At 57.4% G+C, this 26,148-nt stretch overlaps 1 protein-coding gene across 2 annotated transcripts in view; it reads right to left on the bottom strand.

The window, feature by feature from the left end:
• Positions 1 to 363: 363 nt before the first annotated feature.
• RUNX3 (RUNX family transcription factor 3) overlaps positions 364 to 26,148 on the bottom strand; it is a 66,596-nt gene continuing 40,811 nt past the window's right edge. For both annotated transcript variants that reach the window (XM_027965500.2, XM_042244555.1), the window contains 3 exons: positions 20,058 to 20,162; positions 8,658 to 8,816; positions 364 to 3,519 (listed from right to left, as the gene is read on the bottom strand). In XM_027965500.2, coding sequence (XP_027821301.2) covers positions 2,972 to 3,519; positions 8,658 to 8,816; positions 20,058 to 20,162 — 812 coding nt within the window. In that variant the 3' untranslated portion in view covers positions 364 to 2,971. The remainder of the gene's footprint in view (positions 3,520 to 8,657; positions 8,817 to 20,057; positions 20,163 to 26,148) is intronic.

Here is a 26,148-nt window from a genome sequence, read left to right as displayed (position 1 = left end):
GGACTCATGAGAAGTCATGGGTCGCATGCGAAGGGAGGAAGGATGTTGGCACCTGCAGACATCAGTTTCCCTGGTGTTCCAGCCACACCAGGAAGACACCTCACCAGCTGCCCTTGCCCAGGGTGGCCATTCCTGATGGAGCTGGATGCAGGGAGGCCAGGGAGCTGTGAGGAGGGGGGGTGTCTCCAAAACAGCAAGGTCAGTCCTGATCCTGCCCCCTGGCCTGCCCTCTTCCACCTTGGCCTTGGTGTGGGGGTCCATCCTCTCCCACCGCCCCCTTCTACCCCCAACCCCATACACACAGCCCTGGAGGTCTGGCATCTCAGAGTCCTATTATTATAACAAATCAGTCAAAATTCCATGTTACAGTTAAATAGTATAGAAGATGGTTTACTGTACAAGCAACTTGTGCATTAAAAACAAACACACCAAGCAAATTATAGTGCAAAGCAAGTTTCCATCCCTCCCCCACCCTCTTCCCAGCCCTGGGACGGTTTTATGGAAGGTATGCGTATAGCAGGTTTGAACACCTCAGCATGACAATATGTCACAACCAATCTGCACCCATCACCAATAGGCTTACAGTAACATGGTACCCAAACCCCTTGTTTCCTTGTGCTTTCTGAGTCAGTGTTTGCCTTATATGACTTTAAAGCAGCCTTATAAAATAAGGACCAATTTTTACCAGCCCAAGCTGTCTGCACCCACCATGGGCATTAAAAAACAAGACTCAGCAAGGCTGCCATGACTTTTAGTCAGAGACTGGGCAGGGGGCGAGGGGGTCAATTTATTTTCCGGTCCCTGCCCCCACCAGGGCTTGGATATCAGGAAGCGTGAAGTCATCTGTGCGGGGGCGGGCTACAAAGTGCTGGGCCCTGGGGACCCAAGGGTGCCTCCCCCTGGGGGCCCATCTACAACCACAGGGAACAGGAGAGAAGACACCAGGCAGTGAATTTGTAGCTGCTTCCTGAGGAGGAGTGGGGAGCCCGCCATCCCCCAGTACCTGTGCCCCGCCTGAGAGTCAGTGGAATCCCCCAGCAGCTGTTCTGAAGGGAGGAGACGTGATTTTTTCCAGAAGACAAACTGCAGCAAGAGGGGGGTTGAGTAAGACCACCAGAAGGACTTCCTAACCTGCCTGAGTGTGTATCCCGTGTGCTTCTCCGGCAGTTGCTGCAGGCTGGGGTGACAGGCCGGCCACGGCCTGTTACAGAGACAACCGCCAAGGGGCGCTGTGTGCAGGAGACTCCACCTCCACAGAAGATGGGGATAAAAAGTGACTAAACCCGTATGCTGCCCAATGCTTCTAAGAGTTTTCTTGTCCTTTTCCACTTCTGCCTTTCTAGAATTTAAAAAAAAAAACCCTCAGACATGGGTTTCTTATGCCTTTCTAGAACCAGAACACTCGGACGTGCCTGAACCCGGGGCCAGGACTGTCTTCCCATCTGCAAACTGTAGCACTTCCCGTGAGCAGAGCCGGGGCTGAGGCTGCCAAGGCCTTCACAGCCCTTGTGATCTGCCGTCACTCAGACACCGCGCCCCAGCTCACACCCGAATGCCTGAGCGCCACAGACGTGAGATTCCAGGCTTTCACCAGCGCCTCCTTTGTTCCGCAGCAGGGTTACCCTTTGGTGGCAGCTGGTGGGATGCTGCTGAAGGAATGTGACATCTTGAGGTTTTAGGGGGGGCGGCTAACAATTCCACACCCTCGAGGGGTGGGGGGAGTATCAATCACTATCATGGGGCCTCTTCCTGTAAGGGACTGGGTGTCTGAAAACGTTTGAGAAACTTCTTTTTCTAAAATCATCTTTGACAACTGTTTTTTTTGTTGTTGTTCAAAACTGCTTTGGGAGCAGACTGGTTAAAGATGGAGGGTTGTATGTCAGAGGTTGGGAGGTTTGGCTGGGCCTTCTCAGGAGGTTGGGGGTCAGGGGTGTGTGCAGCTTGGCTGGACCCAGGTAGGACACAGAGGCTGACATCTGACCCCATGATGACCCCTCACCCCAAGGCTTTCTGCTGGGACCTGTCCTGTTCTGGTGCTCTCTCCAAAAATGGCAACATGGAGACCAGCCTAGGGGAAAAGGGACCCTTCCCAGTCCCCACCCAGAGGAGAGAGGGCGAACGGCTTGGATTGGTAAAGTGCACGGAGAACCCATCTGTAGGTGCCTACCCTGGTTTCAGGGACCTGCTGTCATAGGCCAGTCTGCTGGGGGGCCCTGGGACCGGGCTGGGGCTTCTTAGCTGTACCAGTTGTCGGGGAGCAGAGCTCAGGGAGGGGTGGGGCGGGCCTGGGGTGTTCTCTTTCCATCTCTGCTAGTGATCCCCCGGGACCTCTGGAGGGGTTCCTTCCTCATCCATACCATGAGGGAGCCCCCCCCCCCCTTCTGGGCTGCGGGAACCTTCCAGTTGTGACTCAACTTGTGTAAATGTGGAGGGAAGGGCTGGGCCCACGGGGTGAGGGGTCTCTGAGGAAAATGGCTGGGGGAGGTCTTTCTAGGGCTCTGCGGATAAGAGGGCAAACCATGTGGGCAAATACCACATCTCTTTGGGAAAGAGATGGTCTCTGTCCAGGGGGCCTGGGCCCCTGACAGCAGTGGGCATAGCTGGGGACAGCCAGGTCACCCTGGGCAGGGGGGGCAGGGGGCGGGGGGCAGGAGGGGACTTCTCCCACAGGGACGTGGGATGAGATGAACAGGACCTGGGCTGGGGGGCGGGGTCCTGGGGGAGGTCCTCACCCCTCTGTACAAAGACGTGGCTCTGGGATGAGACGCTCTTAGAGCCGGCCACCAGCTCCGGGGCCGCCCCTCAGGCCGGTGGACCTATCTGGGGCCCACGACTGCCCTGGAGCGTTAAGTCCAGTTGGTGCCCTGAGCCTTGGAGGTGGGCCCGCCGCGCTTGTCTGGAAGGTTCTTGGGGGTACCGCCCCCTATCGCCGTGCGCCGCCGGCAAGAGCCGTCCACTCCGACACAGGCGGTCAGTAGGGCCGCCACACGGCCTCGTCCATGCGGCCGGGCGTGCTCAGCGCGGTGGGCGAGTTGCTGTGGCTGCCGTCGGCCTCCACGCCGTCGCTCTGGCCGCCCAGGCTGGGGTTCATGAGGCTGCCGGTGGCGACCGCGGCGGCGCTGCTGGTGCAGGAGGCCAGCATGCGCGTCGGGGAGCGGTCGCCGCCGCTGCCGCCGCCTCCGCTGCCGGCCGCCATGGAGAACTGGTAGGAGCCCGAGGACGCGCCGTAGTAGAGGTGATAGGGGGACGGGCTGGCCGGGAAGGGCCCGCTCTGGTTCTGCGGGGCCCCCGGGTAGGGCGGCGGCAGGTAGGTGTGGTGGAAGCGGCCGGTGGCCGGCATGCTGGCCACGCTGAGGCTGCTGATGCTGGTGCCCGAGGGCGTGGCGCTGTACGGGAAGGCGGCTGACATGGCCCCCGGGTAATGCATCCGGGGGTCGGGGAAGCGGCTCTCCGTGAGGGGCGGCAGGAAGGAGCGGTCGAACTGGCGGGGGTCGGAGAAGGGGCTCAGTTCCGAGGTGCCTGGTGGAAGCGGGGGAACAGCAAAGAGGACCGGTCAGTCGCAGCCCGACACTCTCCCGCCCTCTTTCCGTACGGGGGCCCTTCTTCAAGGATGACCTCGGGCGATGGCCCTGGTTGGTCCAAGGGTTAAGAATCCGCCTGCCAGGTCAGGGGACGCGGGTTCGATCCCTGGTCTGGGAAGATATCGCATAAGCAAGGCAACTCAGCCATCGGGCTACGGCTACCGAGCCGTGCTCTGCCGACAAGAGAAGCCACCGCTGTAAGAAGCCTGCGCCCCACAAGGAAGAGCAGCCCTCGTTCGCCACAACTGGAGAAATCCCACCGGCAGCAACAAAGACCCAGTGCAGCCAAAAATTAAAAAAAAAAACCCTCATTTTTAAAGAAAGAAAAAATAATCAAAGAAGGACCTCAGGCTCTGGTTCATATGCCCATGTGGGGGACCCCTGGTTCGAGATCTGGCTCTGCTCTGACCCTTATGGGCTGCTTGGGGGCTGGAGCCTGTGGACTCTGAATCTGGCCCCCACCTGAGGACAGGTGAGAGCAGGTGTCTGGGTGTGGGTGGCCGGGGGTTGGGGGGTGCCTGCCGGGGCAGAGAGAGGAGGGAGAGGGCTTGTCTCTCTCCTCCCCGAGTCCTTGTCACAGCCTGGCCGTGCAGAGGCCTATCGAAGGGGTGAAGCTGGGCCCCCAGCTGGGCTGCTGGTGTCGGGGACACTGAGGATAGGGCCAGCATCGGCCACCCAGCAGCCTGGCCCGACAGCTCCTGCCTCCCTCTCTCCCTCTGGGTTAAGTAAGAGCTGGGAAGACCGTGGGTGTAAAAAGGGTCTCTGGTGGTCCTGCAAGATAAGAAGTTAGCCCTGCTTTTTGCAGATAAAGGGAACAGGCGGAGAGAGAAAGATGGCTTCTCCCATGTTGCACGGAAGGGACTGGAACTTGTCAGGGGCTCTCGGCTTTCTGCTCCCGCTGGGATGTACCCGTGTGCGTGCGCCTGCCTCACCTCTCTGCCCAGCGGGGCTCAGCGAAGCTACGGGAGCTGTCTGGACTACATTTGAGGGGGCTGTGTCCACAGCGGCTCTGTCCTTCCCTGCCATCCGGCCTCACCCTGGGCCTGTCATCTCCAGGGCTGCCTGCAGGCTGGAGCTGCCTGGTGGCCAGATGAGGGTCAGATGCCACCCTCACCTGCCTCCACAACAAAGTGAGATGGCACATAGAGGGGTCTGGTGGCCTGGACTCTGCCCTCATCGCAGAGAGACCCAGTGTCCAGCCCAGGCCTTGCCCTGACTCCCCCAGGGGTTTGGCTCCAAGACGAGGGTATCCTAGCCTCTGCCTCACCTTTTGTAATCAGACTCCCAAACCCTCAACTTCCCAAGAGGCTTCAGGAACGAGTCCAAATCCCTTAGTAGGAAACCTGAGACTAAGAGAGGGTGAGGCTCTCGCCAGAGGGTCACACAGCAGCTTGGACCTGGCACGGAACCTGGGGTTCTTCGTCCTGAGGACTCACACGTGCCTGAGGGGGAGCTGTCCCATCTCTGAGGCAGCACACTGGAAGTTAACTGTATCGTCTCCAAGCTTAGATACAGATCTTAGTTCTGTCACTGACTAGCTGTGTGTCCCTGGGCAAGTCACTTGACCTCTCTGTGCATCGGGCTGTCCCACGTGAAAAATGGAGACGGTAACAGGCCCTAGGGATTTAATGCATGCAAAGTGCTGACACTGAGCTGGGGCCTGATGAGGGCCTGTGCTGCCGCTGTGGCTGTGACACCTCCCGTTCTTGGCACCCAGGAAAACCAGCCCATTTGGGGCCCAGCAAAGATGAACCCCTGACCATGGTCCTCCTTGTACCCTGGCCACAGGGGTGACTCTGGGCAGCAGTTGGGGGCGGGCAGGTGAGCTCCCAGCAGCAGTTCCACTTGGAAGTCAGTCTGTCCCCAAGCCCTTTGTCCACCAAAAACTAGGGGCCAGAGAGGACTCAGGAGGTGCCCAGCCCTTCCCCTGGCCAGCTCTAGGCGGGCACTGCTTGCAGGGCCTGAGGTGCGGCTGGGATAAGAGCTGCAGGTGCTCTCAGGCTTTGCTTTCCCAGATCTGCCTGAGGCGCTGTGTGGCCTCAGACACCTGCAACCTCTCTGGGCTTTGGGGTCTTCCCGGCTCAGCTGGGGGTTACCTCCTCAGCCGCAGGCTCTGGTCCTGGATGTGGACCAGAATGCGACGTTGTACCCCAGGCTCCACATTGGGAAGATGTGGGGGGTGAGGGTCCAGGAGACTGGGGTCTTCTGGCACAACTGGTACCCTCCCTAACAGATCCCTTGACTGGTTAGTGCTGCCCCGAAGCCTAGGGGGTCAGGGGAGCCTGGCTCCTGTCCTCACCTCCCAACCCCGGGGAAGAACCCTTGCGGGCATCGCCTGGCATCCCCCGAAGAGTGGAGCATGAGGCTAACACCTTGCTCTGAGCTCAGGGAAGTGAGTGCTGCCCCTATGACAGGGAAGGCTTTTTTCAAAACAAAGGGAGCCCAAACAGGGGCCACAGGATGCGATGACAGGACCACAGTCTGGGAAACACAGGGGCTGTGCCGGGTGGGCGCAGGTGTGTGTGGCCCTTGGGCGGTCCCATGGGCCGCAGGCAGGCCTACCTGGATCTGCCGCCATCCCCTTCCGTCTCCCTCCTAGGGCAGGGTGGCGGGGGGAGCATCTGCCCCCAGCACCCCTCAGCTCCTGCCCCCTCCACCCCTCACCCCCTCCAGCCCAGTAGCCCCAGGAAACCCGAGCTGGCCAGGCCGCTGTCGAGCAGCCAATCCCAACACTGGAAGGAAATGTTTATTTTCTTCTCCAAATTGCCCCAGCTGCTGCATGGTGGCTGAATGAGGCCTTTGAGCTGTGAGAAGCCCCCATTGTGGGCGGCCACAGCCAGGGGGCTGGGGGCTGGGGAATGGGAGGGTTGGGGCCTCAGCGCTGCTTGCCAGTGACCAAAGCTGGGGGGTCAAAGCTGTTAACAGGAACCAAGAGGAGTGGTGGGGGGTGCCCTGAAAAGGACCCCCAGGATGGGAGTCTGAAGGCAGAGATCTGTCCCACCAGGAGGGGAGGGTCAGAAAGAGGGATTCCCCAAGCCTGGCTCTGCCAACAACTCCTCTGTGACAGATACCTCCTTCTTCCCACTTTAGAGATAAGAAAACTGAGGCTCAGAGAGGGGAAGCGACTTGCCTGAGATCACACAGCCAGCAGAGCCTACCTGACTGCAAAGGTCAAGCTCCTTGCCTGGTCTTGGATGTCAGAAGCCCTACCTCTCACTCCAAAGGGGTGGGGTGGGGTCAGCTGGTGTCCCATACAGGCCCCAGGGAGGCAGGGCCTCTGCCTGCTGCTGGGCCAGGCGAGGCCCTCTGGGGCTAGACAGGGGTGAGTAGGTCTGTCTCAGACTCCGTCAGGTGCTGCTTCCCAAGCCATGTCCACACAGCTGGAAAGGGGAGGGGGGCTACCCTTCCATGGGAGCTGCTGGCTGGGACACCACTCTGTGCCCACCTGCTGGGGTCCAGGAGCCCCTGGCTGGGTGCCAGCCCCACCATGGCAGACTCAAAATGTCCATAGCACCTGCCCTTGGGCACCTCCTGTACTTCTGAGGGCCTAGGGGGTCCCTACTGGGTCTCTGTTAAGGGAGGCCCTGCCCTCAACCCTGGCCATGTGTGCCAGGCATGATGCCACACTGAAACATCTGAGACCACTTCACCCACACTGAGGCCAGCCGATGGGCGACGGAAACACAGACAGCTTCTGGGTAGGGCTGGGCACAAGCCCAGAAGACCTCTCCCTGCATCCCGAGCCCAGACCCCTCCACCCTGCAATCCCCCAGGCTCAAGAGTTGAGTGTCTCAAAAGTGGACAGCCCCTGGCCCAGAGCTGCAGGATAGGGCGTGGGGGGGTGGGGGGGTGATGGGCGCCTCTCCCTACCTTCAGGGCTCAGCAGGGCCAAGGCCCAGCTCCCTAGGCCAGAAGGGAGGAAGTTTCTCTTCACGCCAGGGGGCTTCATCAAATGCTTCAGTGTGGCATCATGCCTGGCACACACGGCCAGGGTTGAGGGCAGGGCCTCCTTTAACAGAGAGACACAGTAGGGACCCCCTAGGCCCTCAGAAGTATGGACATTTTGAATCTGGCCAGTGATGGTCTGTGTGACCCAAAGGTGGCCCTTCACCTCTGAAGCCTCAGTTCACACATCTGCCAAATGGGATCTAACCAGGCCCGGAGGGCTGAGAAAGGACACAAACCCGCAGCGCCTGATGGCAGCCGGCCCTCCCGGCCTCGTCTGGCACTGGGGATGAACGCGTTCTGTCCCCGCCTAGCTTGAGGGTCAGCCATGCACTCAGCCCCCTGCACCCATCCTACTGGCCAGGAGAACCCGGACAGCTGCGCACCAGGCCCCGTGCACCTGGACGGTCCGCCTGAGGCCGGGGCTCCCATGGCCTGCCGGGTCCATCCGGCCATGGGGAGGGACTCCATCCCCCGCCTCCGCCCAGAGACCCCCCTCCTCCTCCTCCCTGTCTGGGAAGGCTCTGGGTTGGCGGGGACCTTTCTTAGGTGAAAGTTCTGTGTCCCTTCAGGGCTACAATCTGACTTTACAAGTTTTTCTGAGCGCAGTGAGATCATCTGAACGTCACCAGGGCCCATGCAGAGGCATCCACCAACCACTGTGCTTTCAAATGAGAAAGGCAAGGTTTGGGGGCCCACCATGTCCTCGGGAGACAGATGTCTGTCTCAGGCTCTTGGGGCAGGTCCTGTCCAACTCCAATAGGCACACTGGGGGACCAATGGCTATTTCCCGCAGGGGACAGGGAGCTCCTGGCGGGGCAGGGAAGGGACTGTGTCTGCCTGTTCACACTGATCCTTGAGGCCGGGCACTGTGATGGCACAGGGAGGGTGGCAGTATCTATTTGCTGAGTGAAGGAAGGAAGGGCTGAGCCCAGGACCGAGCTGAGCAGGCCCTCAGAGCAGGATGAGTGTCAGAGCAAGTGGGCACCCGCACTCCGGTCGTTAAGACCAGGGCGGTGCAGTCAAGGACCTTCCGACGAGCTTCCGTTCTGGGGCATAGGGACCAAGCCCAGGCCCCTAATGCCCCCGGCCCCTGCCCACCCCAGCCACCATCCCCGCTGGGTGACATACCTTGGATGGGGGTCTGGGCCTGGCTGCCGAAGTGGCTGGTGGTGCTGAGTGAGCTCCGGGGGCTGGGCGTGCTGGGCGTCACCCGCATGCGCAGACGCTCCAGCTCCCCGAAGCGGTCGGGGAACGCCTTGGTCTGGTCCTCCAGCTTCTGCCGATGCCCTGCAGAGCATGGAGCCCGTGAGCAGCTCATCCCCGAGTCTCGGGGTGGGGGTGGGGTGGGGATGGGGGTGGGGTGGGGGTGGGGTGGGCAGAAACGCCTCGCTCCGTTGGACCTGCGGTCTAACCTTAGGCCTCTGCAGGGAGGTCCCATAGGCCGTTACCCACCTCTTTTCTGAACAGAGAACAGTCAGTACGGGCCGCCCTGCGGCTGCCATGATGTTACCCTAACCTTCCAATGCCACAGGTGAGGCAACACAGCCAGTAAGTTGTGGAGTCAAGATCTGAACTTGGGAGTTCAACTCAAAGCCCGAGATCTACACCTCTATGTTACACTTGTAAAAAAATATTTACTTTCACTTACTTATTTGGCTGTGTCGGGTCTTAGCTGGGGCATGTGGAACCTAGTTCCCTGACTAGGGATCGAACTCTGGACCCTGCACTTCCAGTGGGGAGTCTTAGCCACTGGACCACCTGGGAAGTCCCTATGTTACACTTTTTGGCAGAAGGGAAATCTGAGGCAACAGGCATACATAGGGACTCAGGCAGGCTCTGTGGCAGGCAGGGAGAGAGCCCAGGGATGGTACCACTCTCTGCTCCCAGCATTCCCTGCCCCCGCCCCCAGCATTTCCATCTGCAAGAGGAATGAGACAAGGCCCAGGATGGGAATGCCGGCTCCTCCAGTCCAGAGCTACCTGGGAACCCCCAGCACATGCCTTCTCCCCTCTGGGCCTCAGACAGGAGGATAGTCACCAGGATGCCAGCAAGTGCTGCGGGGCACTGTGTGAGGGGCCGGACTCCTATCTTTGCCCAGAAGCTGGGGACAGGGGGATCAGTGCACCTGCTTGGGGCACTGAGCTTGGAGAAACTACCAGCGTCTTGCAGGATTCTTCTGCCATTACCATATAAGAAGGACCCCAGCCTCGTCTGCAAGACCCTGGAGGAGCTGGCAGGGTCAAGATGGCCGTGGCCCTGCTTTTAAGCAGCCAGTCAAGGCCACCCTCAACCCTTCTTGAATGACATCAGGCTTACAGGGATCACCCCCTCACACATACACACACGCACAACTTTTTCAATTACTCATTTTACATTTCACAAGCAACACGTGAATATCTACAAAAAGAAAAGCATTACAGGTGGCTCCTCTGACCCACCCTAAATCCTGCCCAGAAATCCCCAAGTGATCAATTTGGAGGTCTTTCTTTCCAGGCCTTCTTTAGGGTTTCATGTGCATGGAAAACACACAGCAAGTTTTTCATGGAACTTTCTTGAATGGTCTCAGCCTGGTTGTATCATTCTGTAACTTGCTCTTCCACAGCCCACCCGGGTGGGGGCCCCTCAATTTCCTTATCTGATAAATGGAGAGAGTACCCCTGCCTCAGAGAAACCACAGAGTTTCCGCAAAACCTTGGGAGCCCACCCTGGGGTGTAGTGAGGAGCCATGAGTCGGGGCAGAGTGGCTTCACTGAGCCCATGTGTGTCCCGCACTCCTGCTGAGGCAGGCAGGCTGGCCTGGTCCTCTTTCTATAGAAAGACAACAGGACTGCGGCTCAGAGAGGTAAAGAGGCTTGCCTGAGGTCACACAGCGAGGAAGTGGGGAGGATTTTCTAGACCTGGGATTCTTGGAAAAGAAGTGTGGGGAATGGGCTGGGGGAGAGGAGAAGGCTTGCCTGAGTCCTGGGGTCTGCCATGAGGAATTTTCTAGCTTGACAGAGAAAGAAGACGACAGTCTCAGAATATGGCCCCCCTGGGGGGCCTGGGAAAGTGTGATGGGACTCTTCACTGCTGTTGAGAACGAGGGGACAGAGCTAGAGGCTGCAGAATGGGCCTGATTCCTGATTTTCAAATGAGGATACAATGGATTCTGGTACCCACAGTCCCCCAGGCTGGCTCCACACCCCTGCCACCAGCTCACATAGGCATCTGAGAGCCCCGAGGAATGGAACCGGTTGTCCTGGGGGCCACACTGGGCTCAGCAAGCCACCAAGAACCAAGAAACCCAATTTCTCCTCCAAGGAGGGCCCAGGCCCGGGCCGATGGGATACATGGCAGCCAAAATGAGCCCACTTGACACCAGCCAGGCCCCACTACTGCCTCCCAGGACTCCTGGACAGGAAAAACGTGGGCTGGGGTGAGTTTGGCTGGAGCTGAGGCTGCAAACTCAGATGCTTAAGGGGACCAGACAAGTCTCATAAATGAGGCAGATGGAATGGGTGGGGACTGGGGCAGACTGGAGAGGGTGGGCCTTGTAGAAGGGGCAGTTGCCATCCAGCCCAGCTGACTGATGCCCCAATGGAGGTGGGCCCAGTGTTGCGTTTCCAATTTACCAGAAGCCATAAACCTGCTTTTCTGTGAAATCTCCCGTATTATATATGTCGGCGATTAACCCAAATACTGAAACGTGAAAGTCACTCCGTCATGTCCGACTCTTTGCGACCCCATGGACTATATACAGTCCATGGAATTCTCCAGGCCAGGATACTGGAGTGCATAGCTATTCCCTTCTCTAGGAGATCCAGGGTCTCCTGCATTGAGGCGGATCCTTTACCAGCTGAGCCGCCAGGGAAGCCTGGCATACTGAAACCAACAACAACAACAAAATAACCCACTTGGCACAATGTGTCCTGCTCAGGGGTTGCCAGTTTGCAGCCTCCAAGTTTGAGGTTTCATTTTCTGGTTGGCTGTCTAACGTGAGCCATCGAGGACTGACTAATGGATAGCCCTGGGGAAAGGGTCTCCAGGGCAGTGCCACGGGGCTCAGCCTCGGTCCTGGAAGGCCTTGGAGGGCGTGCTCTCGCCCTGGCTGCTGCGGCCACTGGGGACGGCAGGGTGACGTGGATGAGCTGGATCATGAACGCACTGAGAACAATCTCAACAGGCAGGAAGCCGGCTGGAGAGATGTGGAGACCGCAGACTGACCTGACAGCAGCTCGGTGCAAAGGATCTGGGTGTCTTAGTCAACCACAAGCTTGAAGTGAGCCAATGGGCCTACACAAAAGCTGCTGCAAACCCTCAGGCCTTGCTGTTATTGTCGCTGGCGGATAGAGTCCCGTTTCTGAGTCACACTGAGTACAGAGTGTTTACAGAGACGCCTGCGGGCCGACGGAAGGAGGGCGGGGTTCACAGCTCGCCTGGGTTCAAGGACCGCCCGCAGCCTGGTAGCCGGTAGCTGCGCTCGAGTCACACCCCTTTCCCCCACCCCAAGCCACAGTGGGTGGGCCACACGGTGCCCCTGCGGGTCTCTGGATGCTTTCCACCCACCCAGGTCACTGTCCCCTGTGTGGTCACCTCTAACCCAGCTCACGCCAAGGAAGGCAGGATTATCGTCTCCATGTGGAGACCGGGACACTGAGGCCAGGACGGTGAGTCCTGTCTGGGACACAAAGCCAGGCCAGCAGAGCCAGTGTCGGCACCCAGACCCCTGATCCCAAGTCCAGTGTTCCTTCTCCGGATACTTCCCTTTCGTCCCCATTGTACAGATGGGGCCACTGAGGCTTCAAGATGAACCCTATGCTAAGCGACTGGTCTGGGATATAAAGCAGGTAATGTGGTCCCGGCGCATACGCTCCAACCACACGCTACCCTACTTTCGCGAAGGGCAGACTTCCTGGAGGGGAGTTTTCACAGCACGTGGGGGAACCGCTTCCGTGTTGCTGTGGAACCCCTGAGTCAAGGCCTGGGAGGGCCGAAAGGGAGCCCAGGCGGCTCCATGGGGCCAGGGCGCCAGAGAGTCTCAGAGCCAAGGGGCCCCAGCCTTCACACTGGGAGCAGAACGGAACTCCCTGTGCCCAAGGAAAGAAGATGAGCCTTCAGAATAGACCTCTTTCATTCCGCCGCCCACAGTGAGAGCTGGGGGTGGGGAGCCCTGGCCCAGTTCACCGGGTCACCAGGGGCCCAGCCCTTTCACGCTAGGACTCAGTTTCCCCTCTGTACATACTGCTCCCCGAGGCCCCTCCAGCTTCAAAAGTCCCTGACTTTAGACTCCAAGAACTAGCCACTGGCGAGGAAGCGGCCCCAGAAGGAAGGGAGGCAGGGGCTGCTGGCTCGGGGCCCCTCCGCCTGCTCCTTCCACAGCTGTTCACAGGGTTTCTCTAATATTCTCTGCCTCGCACACTCCAGGGCAGCGGCTCAGGTACAGCCCGTCAGGAGTCTTCCTGTCCTTTGGGGCTCAGTCCAAGAGCCCCCTACCCCCTCTAGGAAGCCCCCTTCTCCCAGCACGGAGCCCCACAGCTCCTCTGCAAGGCTAAGAGCAGTAGCTAGCAGTAATGCAAAGGAAAACTGCGCTGACGCTTACTGAGCCCTTTCTCCTCTGCAGGGTCTCAGCAGTTGCCACACTCTGCCTTGTTTCACCTGCATCATCCCCATGGCGGCGGGGGCGGGTAGAGAGGTGTGCACCACTGTCCTTAGTACACAGGTAAAGAAACTGAGGCTCAGTGACATGCTCGAGGTCACACAGAAGCACCTGGCCACCTTGCCTTCCTGGAGCCCACCCTACAGGGCCTGGGTTTGCAAAGTCGGGGTGGGGGAGATCCAAACGGTTGGCTGTTAGGGCCCAGCCTAGGCCCAGGGCCTGGAGGACAGGCCCGGGAAAAGGCAGATGAGAGGGTCTCAGTGGACCCCAGCAGGAGCCCCACCCCACTCTGAAGCCCGGTCCAAACTTCTAAACTCAAACCCTGCTCTAAACCCCCAAGTCCCTCTCCTCCCTCTGGACCTCGGTTTCCACACCCGTCGAGTGGTTATCATACTGTCTAAGCCCTGGGCTAAGGCTGAGCCAAAGGACAGGCCCCCAAGTGTTTCTGAATAGAGCGAGGATGGGACGCTGGGGGAGGGCACCCCCCTTGCCGTCTGGACCTGGTGGCCCGACCCCCTGCAAGCAGCTGGGCTCAACTCACTGAGGGCCCCTCCGATGTCATCTTGATCAAGGCTCTGACCTCGTGTGTGAGCCTCCAGGCCCCAGCGACCCAGGGCCTGTCCCGGGCAGCTCTCACCCAGTGGTGACTGGGGCAGGTCACTCTCTCTTCTGGGGCTCCGGTGTGTCATCTGTGAAACGGAGCTCACACTCTTAACTCCTGAGGGTGCAGACAGGCTGGGGAGAATGAAACACCCAGCCTGGCCTTGGCCCTCAAGATTCACAGCTCCTCTTCAATGATCTAGTCAGTAGTCGGGGGGAAGTGTTAGGGGCAGGTGTGTGGATGTAGCCTCACAGGTGTGCGAGAAGGATCAGAGTTGGGGGACGAATACTGGATCCCAGCCGGGCGGGTGACTCACCCGGGGGTCACAGCGGCAGAAGCCTGAGGACCAGGGCTGGGTTCCAGCGGGAGCGGAGGGGCCTCCCTTCTCTCTACTCCCAGGCATCGTTCGTCCCTGGGCCAGCACTGGGTCCTCAGGGACTGCCAGGAATCTGGTGCTTCCAGGGGGAAACCCGGGGGCCGTCAGGGCCATCCCCTGGCTTCACCCGGGCCCAACACAAGCTCCCCGAGACGAGTGTGGCAACCACGTGAGCAGACGGTTTCGATGGGCCACACACTGTGCTGGGCAGGCCACACGTCTCATCTCCAGGGGCCATGATGATCCTCTGGGAGGCTGCTACCATCACACCCATTTTCCACATGGGAAAGTGGAGGCAAGTGGCGAAGGGCACACCCGGAAGGGTGAGCAGGGTGCATGTAGCTCAGCTGCTAAGGTCTTGGCTTCCCGAGACCTCTGAGAGAGAGTACAGCTGGGCTCCTTGGCAGCAAGGCCGGACTGGCAGGAGGCCAGCTCCGTGTCCTGCCCTGGAGGGGGCGAGAAGGGCAGCAGGCCAACTGGAGCCGGGAGCCAGGAGCAGCAGTGCTGGGTGGGGCCGCGGGAGAGGCGCGGTCTGCGGGCGACAATGTGGGCCCCAGCCATGGGGCCCTTCTGCCATCTGAAGCCTCTTGGCCACCTCCTTGGCTACCCGGCCCGGGCCTGGTGCGGCCACAGCTCAGACACAGCGGCCACTGTCTGCCCGGCCTCACGGGTGGGGCACCCGGGCCCAAGGCCCGCTCTGTGGCCTGTCAGGAGATTTACACCCGGCTCTTAACAGCCGCACGGCATCTCAGGCGGGTGCTGGGCCCGGGGTGGTCCGCTGTGAATCGGCCCCCTGTGAGCAGATGAAAGCCGGTCGGCGGCTGGGCAGAGAAGCGGGCGGGCAGGCGAGGGGCCAGCGGGTCCCTCCTGGGGCCACAACTGGGGCTTCCAGCGGCCTGGGCCTGATTAGGGGGGAGCCCCGGAGGTCTGAGGTTAACCCCTTCCCGCCTGCTGGGTGCACTCCCTGGGGGTGGGTGGGTGGCTGGGAACTGGGAGCCAGGACCCTGATCAGGGGGGAGCACAGGAGTCTGAGGTTAACCCCTTCCTGCCTGCCGGGTGCACTCCTTGGGGGTGGGCATCCTGGGCACCCTTCCAGTGCCCACACCTGGAATGGAGGATGGAACTGTGGCGACCTGAGGTTGGTGGCCGGCTCAGGGTCACTTGGCCTGCCCATGCTGTCTCCAGCTCCCAGCCACCCCCATGGCTGTCTGCTCACCTCCTTCAGGCCTCTGCTCCAACATCACCTCTTCAGGAGGTGACACGTCCCTGTGGGTCCCAGCCCTGCTCGCTCCACCCCTCCCCAAGCTTTGGTTTTCTCCGCCGGACTTCTCACTACCAGAAATCTAACTCGCTAAATTGTTTGTTTTACCTCGTTTATCCATTCAACAACTACCTACTGAACACCGGCAACGCACTCACGTCTGTGTTCCAGGGTCTACACCAATGTCTGGCAAAGCAAAAGACCACCCACGCCCCTGGGGTAGCGGGGGACAAACAGTAATCAGGGAAGATGAAAAATAGCTGAAATAAGTGAGTGAGCTATATAGCATCTTAGAAGGTGACAAGTAAAACAAAAGCCAGGAAGTTTAGGGGAACGGGGATGTCTGTGCGTCCAGGGGGTCAGGACAGGCAAGCCCAGGTAGAGGGAACAGCTGGACAAAGGCCAAGAGGCCAGAGCATGAAGCTGCCTACTTCAACGACGAGTCAGCAGGGCAGAGCCGCCAGAGTAGGGTAAGCAAAGAGGAAGGTGGAGGAGAGGAGGGTGGAGGGGGCCCAGTCACACATCAGATCCGGGCTTCACAGCCGTGGCAATAGCAGCATGACTTACCCTCTCCCCACCCCCGAGTGTGTGAGACCCAGGAGGGCCAGAACCTGGTCTGTTGGGTTCAGTGCAGCCTCCTCAGTTTCTAGAACAATGGCTGGGCCCCAGGAAAGTAGTATTTGTTGAAATCATCCCATGTATATTTTGGGGAAGAGAAGACCCGACCACCGCCCCCAGCCCCAGGCAAGATGGGCTGGTGCCTCAGTGAGGAACCTGTGCCCCACCCTCCCAAGTGTGTGTTAGCTGCTCAGTCGCGTCCAGTGCTTTGCAACCCCACGGACTGTAGCCCGGACTGTAGCCTGCCAAGCTCCTCTGTCCTTGGGATTTCCCAGGCAAGATTACTGAAGTGGGTAGCCGTTTCCTTCTCCAGCGGTCTTCCTGATCCAGGGATTGAACCTGGGTCTCCTGCATTGCAGGCGGATTCTTTACAGCCTGAGCCACCAAGGAAGCGCTCCCAAGTACAACAACCCTGAGCCTGGGAGTCGGGGTGAGTGGCTCCCGAACTGTGGTCCAGCCCAGGCCCGCTCGAGCACGACCCCGCCCGAGCACGACCCCGCCCGCCACCATGTTTCAGGATCCTGCTCCACCTGCTTCGTGACCAGCCCCTGGTGACTCTGAGGGACACCAGCCCTGAGAACCTCGGAAACCAAGGCCACACAGGCAGGAAGCCACTAAGCCAGCCTTCAAACCCAGCCGGCCACCTGGCTGCAGGCTGGGCACGCTCTGCAGGGCAGCAGAGGGGAACGACCCAGCCACAGAACCCACAGCCGGGCCTCGGGGAGCTGTAAGGCGCCCGCTCCCTGGCTCCCAGGACCAGCCTCGACTCCCATTCCTCCCCACAGAAGGCTCAGCCCTCACATGGGGTTTGGGGGTGGTGGTGTGGTCCCAAAGCAGGAGAAAAGCCCAGAAGGAAAACCCAGCGAACATCCATCAGGAGAGTCTTGAGGGCCAGTCAGCAACAGACTCATGGAACACTCACAGCTCCCCATAGCACCGGCTAGTGCCGTCCCTGCCTTACAGATGAGCACACTGGGCTTAGAAGCCCCTTCCACGCAGCCCTGGCTTCCCTGAGCCCCAGGCTGGAGCCCCGAGGGTGTACCGAAGCGGCTCTGTCTGCCAGCCTGTCTCCTCCTGGGGTAGTCGAGAATCAGTTAAGAGACTCTGGGGGACTTCTCTGGCAGTCCAGTGGTTAAGATACTTCCACTGCAGGGGGGCACAGGTTTGATTCCTAGTCTGCGAACTGAGATCAGACGTGACGCACAGTGTAGCGCCCCCAACAAAAAGAGAGAGACTCTGCCAAGGGCCCGGCACCCCAGGAATGCTCGCTGACCAAACGCAGCTGAGCCGGCCTCTGACCACTTACAGGTGGGGAAATGGAAGCCGAGAAAGGAGGCAGCGGCGTCCAAAGGTGGAAGAGTGCAGGCCAGGTTGGGGCTGGAACCAGGGGTGCTGGGGAGACCTGCCCTGAGGGCCACCTCCCACATCCGCCCTTTTCTATAAATGAGCTTCTGCTAAGATCAGAGGGTGGCAGAGGGTAAGACGGTTGGATGGCATCACCAACTCAATGGACATGAGTCTGAGCAAATTCCTGGAGACAGTGAAGGACAGGGAAGCCTGGCGTGTGCTGCCATCCATGGGGTTGCAAAGAGTTGGATATGACTTACCGTCTGAACAACAACCAAGATTTTGTTTCAAGAAACTGCTTTAAAACCACTGATCTGGCCCACACTGACTTGCTTCTGACTCCAGGGTCTTTCAGAACCCAGCTTCATTCCCTTCCTCTTGCTGTCTCCAACCATACCATCCCTGCCCCCACCAGCTCACCCCAGGAAAGGGCTGTCTCAGGCGTGGGAGACCTAGGGAGAGATGAGCACACAAGGGACTTGGGGGCTCTCAAGGGCAGAGAGCTGAGCCCCCTCCCTCATCCAGCGGCCTTAGTTGGGGAGGGTGGGCAGCTCGGGGCTGGGCAGGGCTGAACACAGAGGGTCCAGGCATTGGATCCTTCTGGAATCTGAGGGATCCAGGCATTGGCTGGGTCCTGGGAGCCTTCCAACCAAGCTCCAAGTCCCCTGCCCGCCTGCCTCTATGCATGGAAGCTCGCTGCTTTATGGAGTGGCTCCTCAGTGCTCAGTATCATGCTGAGGCCAACTGTGGCTCCCATTCATCCTGATTCAGCCCCTGGAGACTTACAGTAAAATAGCACCTCCTTCATCAGAAACTCAGCACCTCTATTACTATGACCTGGGTTTCTCAGCAGCCACCTTGCTGCTGACCAAGAAAGGTTCAACCATCGACCAATGGTGGTGGTGGTGGTGGGAGTATGGGGGAAGCCAGACAACAAGGATTAACAGAGCACCAGGGATCCAGAGACCCACAAGGACCCTCCCTCTGCTACAGCCAGATACTATCCACATGCCATCACTGGCCAGCAGGCTGGGAGGTATCATCCCATTTCCTGGAGAAGGCGACCAAGGTGCAGAGAGGTCAAGGACTGCCCCAAGGTCCCCCGGCCAGGCAAGCCGGGTCAGATCTGCTCTCTGTACCATGCACCTGTGGCTCACAAGGGCTTCCCAGCCATCACCGCCTTGAGACTCTTGGGGTCACTGACCTGGTTCACAGATGACAAAACCGAGACCAAAAAGGGAGACAAGACTTCTCTTGAGACACAAAGCCCAACGTCACAGTCATGGGCCCATCTACATCTAATCCCTGCAGGAAGGAACCAGCAGGAATTTGGCCAGGGCAGGTGCCAGCTGGGAGGTGAATCACCTGGGCCTGATGACCATGATCAGGAGCCTGGGTGGAGGGGGTTAGAGGAGGTGGCCTTGAGAAGCCTGCAGGGAAACACTTCCAGGGCTGGAAAACCCAGCTCTGAGCCCTTTCCCCGTGGCCAGGTGCTGGTGTGGGCTGGACAGATCAGGGGGCCAGGCCTGATTCCCCCAAAGGGAGAGTGGCCCAGGGCCAGGCCTGGGTGGTCCTCACTGATGTTGCCCTTACACAGCCATAGCCCCTTCCCAGCCTCCTTCCTCAGGCCCACCCAGGCCTGGAATTGGAACTGAAAGCTATTTCTGGGAAGACAGGGCACCTCCCTACATCTAAGACAGTGTGAGGCCCTGGCCAGGTTCTCAACATCCCCAGGGCTGGATTCCTCCTCCTGGGAACCCAGTGGCCCTCTGGTTCAGAATCCCATGAGACAGGAAATGTGAGAGGGTTTTCTCAACTGTAAAGGGCCACAGCGACAGAGAGAAGGACATGGCAACTCTCAATACATCGATCATGCCACAAGTCGGGGCCAGTCCACATAAGAGCTCTGCTCTGAGCTCAGGAAGCAACAATCCAGAGACGACCGGCTACGTCTTTGTTTCATTCATTCCCTCATTCATTCAGCAAACACCGGTCTCTGGCCCACAGTGGCAGCTGCCCCTCCGGTTTCCCTAATCTGAATCTGAAACTCTGGGTCATCCAGCAGGCAGAAGCAACGAAACAGAAACCCTCTTTGATGCTAAAATGCATGGATGCCCTGCTCCCTGCAGAGAATACGTGCTCAATAAACATTTGCGGAATCAGATGTGCATTCCTGATCTCAAGAGGTGGGTCCTGGGGTCAGAGTGTCTGGGCTCCGTGAGACTTGAATCACACACTGAGGTTCAAAGGAAGGGTTTCCAAGGAGGGGATGTGGCCTCGCACCCCGAGTAGCACCTGCTTCCCAAGCTCCCTCACTCCCACGCTGGCAGAGGAAGCTGAGGTGGAGTCAAGGCAACCGGGCCCCACCTCCACCCCAAACACACACCGCCCTCTCTGCAGTCTTTTCCGTCCTTTCCTCTCCACAGTCCCGCGTCGCCCCCTCATGGGCAGTCAACCCTGGGGGTGGCAGGCTGGGGGTCACGCTGATTCCATCACCTCCCCTTTGCAGCGGGGCTTCCTACAGCCCCAGGCTAAGCATTAGCACATAGTGCAGGGAGGCCAGGTGCAGAGCTGAGCAGCAGGACTGCAGTTCCCCACGGCTCCAGGGATTCATTGCCATCCGCCTGACCCTGGTGACCCCGCTGGGCCCTCCTCCCCAGCCCAGTCGGCTCAGTGGCTTTGGCACTTACGTCTAGGCTCCCGGGGTCCATCCACGGTCACTTTGATGGCACGATGGTAGGTGGCCACTTGCGTGGGGTTGGTGAACACGGTGATGGTCAGCGTGAAACTTTTACCTGGGAGGCGGAAATAAAGGCAGGAGGTTGGCACCAGGAAGCTATTCACAACAGCCTGAAGCCCTCCTCTTTCAGGAGGGCCGGGCCTCTCTCCTGTGACCCCGGGGCAGAAGAGAGGACTCTGGGTGAACTTCAAGCTGCTGGGCTTGGCATTCAAGGCCCCCTGGAGGCCTGTTACCCATTTGATCACATTCCCCTTACCCTGCGTTCTGGCCACCCTGGTTTATTTATTCCGTTTTTCGGGCTTTTTGCTATTCCCCCGAGACTCTCAGGATTTTGGGGTGGGGAGCTAGGATAGGTACATGTTTTTTCCTGAAAATAATTCGTAACCTTTAGAGAAAATTTTGAGAATGCAGAAAATATAAAAAAAGAAGAAGAAATCACCCACAGTTCCACTAGCTAGAGAGAAACACTATTAACACTTGAATGTTCTCTCCTGCAACCCTTTTCGGGCGAGTGTATGTTTTTACACAGTTGTAAAAATGACACTAAATATTTCCGTACCCTTTTTTTCCTGTTCACTTAACATCACATCATGAGCACTTACATCATTAAAAATTCTTCATAAACTTCATTTTTAATGGCTTCAAAATATTTCCACTCATGGAAGCCTCATCTTTTATTTATCCGTCTCCTTATCTTGGGTATTTATGCTGCTGCTCATTTCTTATTGGCGTGTGCAGCTGGGGCTTGAAAAAGGACTGATTTGGGAGCTACAGACATTTCATTTGTAGACACAATTGTTATTTCCAGAACTCTGTTCTATTTTTAGATAGACATTTGGCCCCAAATTCTCCATTCAAAATTCCTGAGGAGGGCAAAAAAAACTTTAAAAATCATGATTTTTGTGTTACCGTTTAAAATAAAAGGAAAATGACCTTCTGTTTATAAAAATCTTTGTCTACACCTCTGCTTATTTCCTTAGACTTCGCTTTCACTTTTCACTTTCATGCACTGGAGAAGGACATGGCAACCCACTCCAGTGTTCTTGCCTGGAGAATCCCAGGGACGGGGGAGCCTGGTAGGCTGCCGTCTATGGGGTCGCACAGAGTTGGACACGACTGAAGGGGCTTAGCAGCAGCAGCAACAGCAGACTCTAGGCAGCGGTGAGTGATTTCATCTCATCAGAGGGCTGAGATGGATTCAGGGGCACTGATCTCTCCAGTGAGATGACTCTCCAGAGAGAAGCATGGTGATCGTTGTGGGGCCGAGTCTACTGTGATGTGGTCAGCATCTTCAGGACCAAGTCTATCAAGGTGGAAGATCTCTGAAACGCTCTTAACTTCAACACCTTTGTTCTATTATCAGTGAGACCGAAATGTTTTGTTTATCATCTGTCCTCATCCAACACAAATGACTGCTTCAGTCTTCCCGAGTTTTAAGGTTTTAAACACACACACACACACACCCCACTCTCTAGCAAGCTCCTTAACACTGTCCTTGTCCTGTTTGTGGCAATCGGTCTCCCACTTCACTGGCCCTTACATTTCGCTTTCTGACTCCGGGCTGATTTGCATTTTCAGTTCTGCCTCTTGATTTGTGGCTGCTCCTGTCTTTTCATGTTTGGGGAGGTTTCCCCGTGGAACAAGCAGATAAAGGGTGCCTTCGATCAGTAGCATCCTCTCTACCTCCTACGTTGCTCTTTGATTCTTCTAGGGATTTACCGGTTGGCCTGGTAGAAGGTAAAGGTTTTTCCTCAAAGGGCAACCTGATTTTCCCAGCACCTTTTCTGAGGTTGGAGTCTCCCTTCCTGCCCTGCTCTCCATTATCATCAAAGTCTCCACGATATATGAGGTTGGGGGGTGGGGGGGGTGGTGCGTAAGGATCACTGATCCCCAAGTCACACTGGCCTCCTTCTGCTCTGCCTCTGAGCGCCCCTACCTCCAGTCCCCAGTTATGGGCCTGGGGACTCCCCGAGGGCAGGGGCTGATGGCTCTGTGCACCTGCGTTCCCCCAGGGCTGTCCTCGTACTCTCAACACCCACCCAGGACAGGCAGACCCAATTCCATATGCCCACTTCACAGGTGGAAGACAAACGTTTGAGGGGTGTGTGTTGGGGGGAGGGACCAATAGCCAGCTTGGCATGGCTGGTACTTGATGACCCAGTGATGGGAGTGAAAATTCCAGCCCCAGAAACAGGACAACCCAGCGCAAAAGAAAGCAGCAGAAAAAGGGACAAAACTGTGACATCTGCAGAGACATGGATGGACCTAGAGACTGTCACACGGACCGAAGCAAGTCAGAAAGAGAAAAACAAATAGCATATATTAGCACATACATGTGAAATCTAGAAAAATGACCCACGTGAACCTATTTGCAAAGCAGACACAGAGACACAGACAAAGAGAACAAATGTATGGACACCACAGGGGAGAGTGGGTGGGATAAAGTGGGAGATTACGCCTGGCATATACACACTCCTATGTACAAAATAGAGAGCAGAATAAGGAGAACCTACTGTACAGACAGGGAACTCTACTCAGTGCTCTGCAGTGACCTAGATGGAAAGGAAATTTAAAAAAAACAGAGCAGATGTATGTACACATACAGCTGCCTCACTCTGCTCTACGGCAGAGACTAGCACAGCACTGTAAAGCAGTGATGCGCGTCAGTCGCTCAGTCACGTCTGACTCTTTGTGACGCCATGGACTGCAGCCCACCAGGCTCCCCGTCCACGGGATCTGTCAGGCAAGAGTACTGGGGTGGGTGGCCATTCTCTTCTCCAGGGGATCTTCCCCACCCAGGGATCGAACCCGGGTCTCCTGCATTGCAGGCAGGTTCTTTACTGTCTGAGTCACCAGTTCAATTGAGTCGCTCAGTCTTGTCCGGCTCTTGGCGAATCCACGAATCACAACCAGGGAAGCCCCTAAAAGCAAAGATACTCAGATAAAAAAAAAAAAAAGAAAGAAAACCAGTCAGGCTGCTCAGGCCACACCAACAGGGGCTTCTGAGCCTGGGGGGGGGGGAGAGAGAGAGAGAGAGAGAGAGAGAGAGAGAGAGAGAGAGAGAGAGTGTGTGTGTGTGTGTGTGTGTGTGTGTGTGTGTGCTTCTGAGCCTGGGGGAGAGTGTGTGTGTGTGTGTGTGTGTGTGTGTGTGTGTGCAGACCAACAGGGGCTTCTGAGCCTGGGGGAGTGTATGTGTGTGCTTCTGAGCCTGGAGGAGAGTGTGTGCGTGTGTGTGTGTGTGTGTGTGTGCAGAGGAAGGGTAGCCGTTTAAATTGACAGGGGCTTCTGAGCCTGGGAGAGTGTGTGTGTGTGTGTGTGTGCCATTTAAATTGACAGGGGCTTCTGAGCCTGGGGGAGTGTGTGTGTGTGTGTGTGTGTGTGCTTCTGAGCCTGGAGGAGTGTGTGTGTGTGTGTGTGTGTATGTTTGTGGGTGCAGAGGAAGGGTAGCCATTTAAATTGACAGGGGCTTCTGAGCCTGGGAGAGTGCGTGTGCGTGTGTGTGTGTGTGTGTGCCATTTAAATTGACAGGGGCTTCTGAGCCTGGGAGAGTGTGTGTGTGTGTGTGCCATTTAAATTGAGGGGCTTCTGAGCCTGTGTGTGTGTGTGTGTGTGTGTGTGCTTCTGAGCCTGGGGGAGTGTGTGTGTGTGTGCAGACCAACAGGGGCTTCTGAGCCTGGGGGAGTGTGTTTGTGTGTGTGTGTGTATGTGTGTGCGCGCAGAGGAAGGGTAGCAGTTTAAAGTGAGGTATGACTCGAACTGGGGCAGAGAGGGGCCTCTCTGGAGGAACTTTCCAGAACTGGCGGCTGGAGGCAGGGATGGAAATGCACCTGCGTCTGACTTGGCGTCTGGGCCAGAGAAACCAGCCTGGCCCCTCACAGACCACAGGGGCACTTTCCATGGCTTCTGGAAACAGGGCGTGCATAAAGTCTCTTGGCCTCAGGCTCTCCGCCCACCCCCTCCCAGGGACCCTTCTGCGCCATTACTGCTTCCTCTCATTCTGAGGTGTTCCCTGCTAGACCCTCTCCCCAACCAGTCAGGCACTGTCCCAAGGTCCCTGGGCTTCTGACCCTTCCATCACCTCCCTGGTACCAGGGTGGTTTAGGTGGCCAGTCCAGAGCCGATGGGCTCCGGGGTCCCTGCACTCGCCAGATCACTGTAGCCCTCTGTTTCTAACCTCCTTCCTTCAGGTCGTCACTGAAAAGTCACCTTCCCAGGGAGGCCCTCCCGGGTCACTTCATCTAAAGGAGGCATTTTTACCCTGGCATGCCTCTTAGAATCGACCAGGCCTGATAAGTGGGAGAGAAAAAAAAGAAAAGGACAACATCTGTATCTTCCTTAGCCTCCACCTGAAATGTAGCATCTCTCTGAAGGAGGAACGCAGGCAACAAACCGCAGAGGCATGACAGCAGTCTCCGTGACCTTGTCGCCCACAGATGTCACAGATGTTAACATATCACGTTACAGACAGTGCAGATTTCTTTAAATATCTTTTGTGCTCGTCACAACTTCAAAGTCACAGTCATCATCAAACCCATTGCTAGATCTTGCTATTTAACATGCTAACTAGACAGCATATTTATTACATTAAAAAAAATGTTTTGCTAACTATGTTTTAATATAATTGGCTTTCATCACTATCCTTTGCATTTTATTTCATTTTTTTATGGTCCACCTTCTAAAAAATTTATTTTTAATTAGAGGATAATTGCTTTGCAATATTGTATAAATGTCTGCCGTACATCAACATGAATCAGCCGTAGGTTACATATGTGCCCTCCCTCTTGAACTTCCCTCCCACCTCCCACTCCATCCCACCCCTCTAGGTTGAAAAACACTATTCTGAGACTGTTAAAGGGGTTCCTGGAGCGATGAAAGGTTAAGAAGCTCACTCTGAAGCATCACAGACCTTCCCACTCCCACTTGTTAGGCTTGAATTTCCTCGTAAGGCTTATTACTGCTAATAATCCATCTACTTGTTTATTCTGTCTCCCTCTACTAGATGAGACAGTTGAAAGGCATCATCAACTCAATGGACATGAGTGTGAGCAAACTCTGGGAGATAGTGAAGGATACGGAGGCCTGGTGTGCTGCAGTCCATGGGGTCGCAAAGAGCCAGACACGGCTGAGCGACTGAACGACAACTAGATGATACGCTCTGTGGGGGCCAGAGTATCTGTCTTCTTCATCGCTCTGTCCCCAGCCCCTAGGACAGCATCGGGCACATAGCACGTGCCCAGTGAATGTTTGTGAAATGAGAGGGCAGAGGTTACTGCTCCCATTTTACAGATGAGAAAACTGAGGCTCACGGCAGGGCAAAGAGTTGGCCAGGTCACCTGATAATCAAGCAGAATCCGGAAAGGTTAGCACTTACTGGAGCCTGCCCCACCACAATGACCCTAAGCATCTACTCCTTGGGTGTGAGAAACTCCACCCCACTAGGCAGCAAGCCACAGGCCAGCCCTGAGGTCACCAGCCCACCTCAACAGCTTCCTCCCAGTTTCCAGGCCTGACACCACCCTTCCCAGGTACCCACAGAGAGGAGGGAGGGAGGAAGAAGGAGGGGAGGAGCTGGGACCTGGGAGCAGGAGTGGGAGGGGTCAGGTGTCAGGTGCCACAGAAGGCTGCGCCCCCCGCCCCAGAACCAAAGGTCCAAAGGTCGGGGAAGCCAGAGGTGGGGGAAGCCGGCTCCCAGAGCGCCCCTGCCTCTCTCTGTGCCTGGCAGCAAACCCATCCAGCCGTCTCTTAAGGGCAGGAAGCCGAGAGGACCTTGTGCAGGAATCCCAGGCTCACTTGCACATCAAGGTGCAACTCCTGGACTGTGGGCAGGTGGACCTGGAAGTGGGGGGGCGGAGTCCTAGCCTGGAAATTGCTGCACCGTGGGGCTGAGAACAGCCCCCAGACTTCGCCAGAGGACCCGGGTTTCGGTTGCTGAATGCAGCAGCACGTTGTGAGGTCTGGCAGTGTGGTCCTGGGCCAGTCTCTGTCCCTCTAGGCCTGGGTTCCTGTGGAACAAGTCCCCGCCCCTGGGGCTTCATGGACAG

Source organism: Ovis aries, chromosome 2 (genome assembly GCF_016772045.2).
Source record: "Ovis aries strain OAR_USU_Benz2616 breed Rambouillet chromosome 2, ARS-UI_Ramb_v3.0, whole genome shotgun sequence".
Classification (NCBI taxonomy): domain Eukaryota; kingdom Metazoa; phylum Chordata; class Mammalia; order Artiodactyla; family Bovidae; genus Ovis; species Ovis aries.
This window is presented reverse-complemented; position numbering and strand designations above follow the sequence as displayed.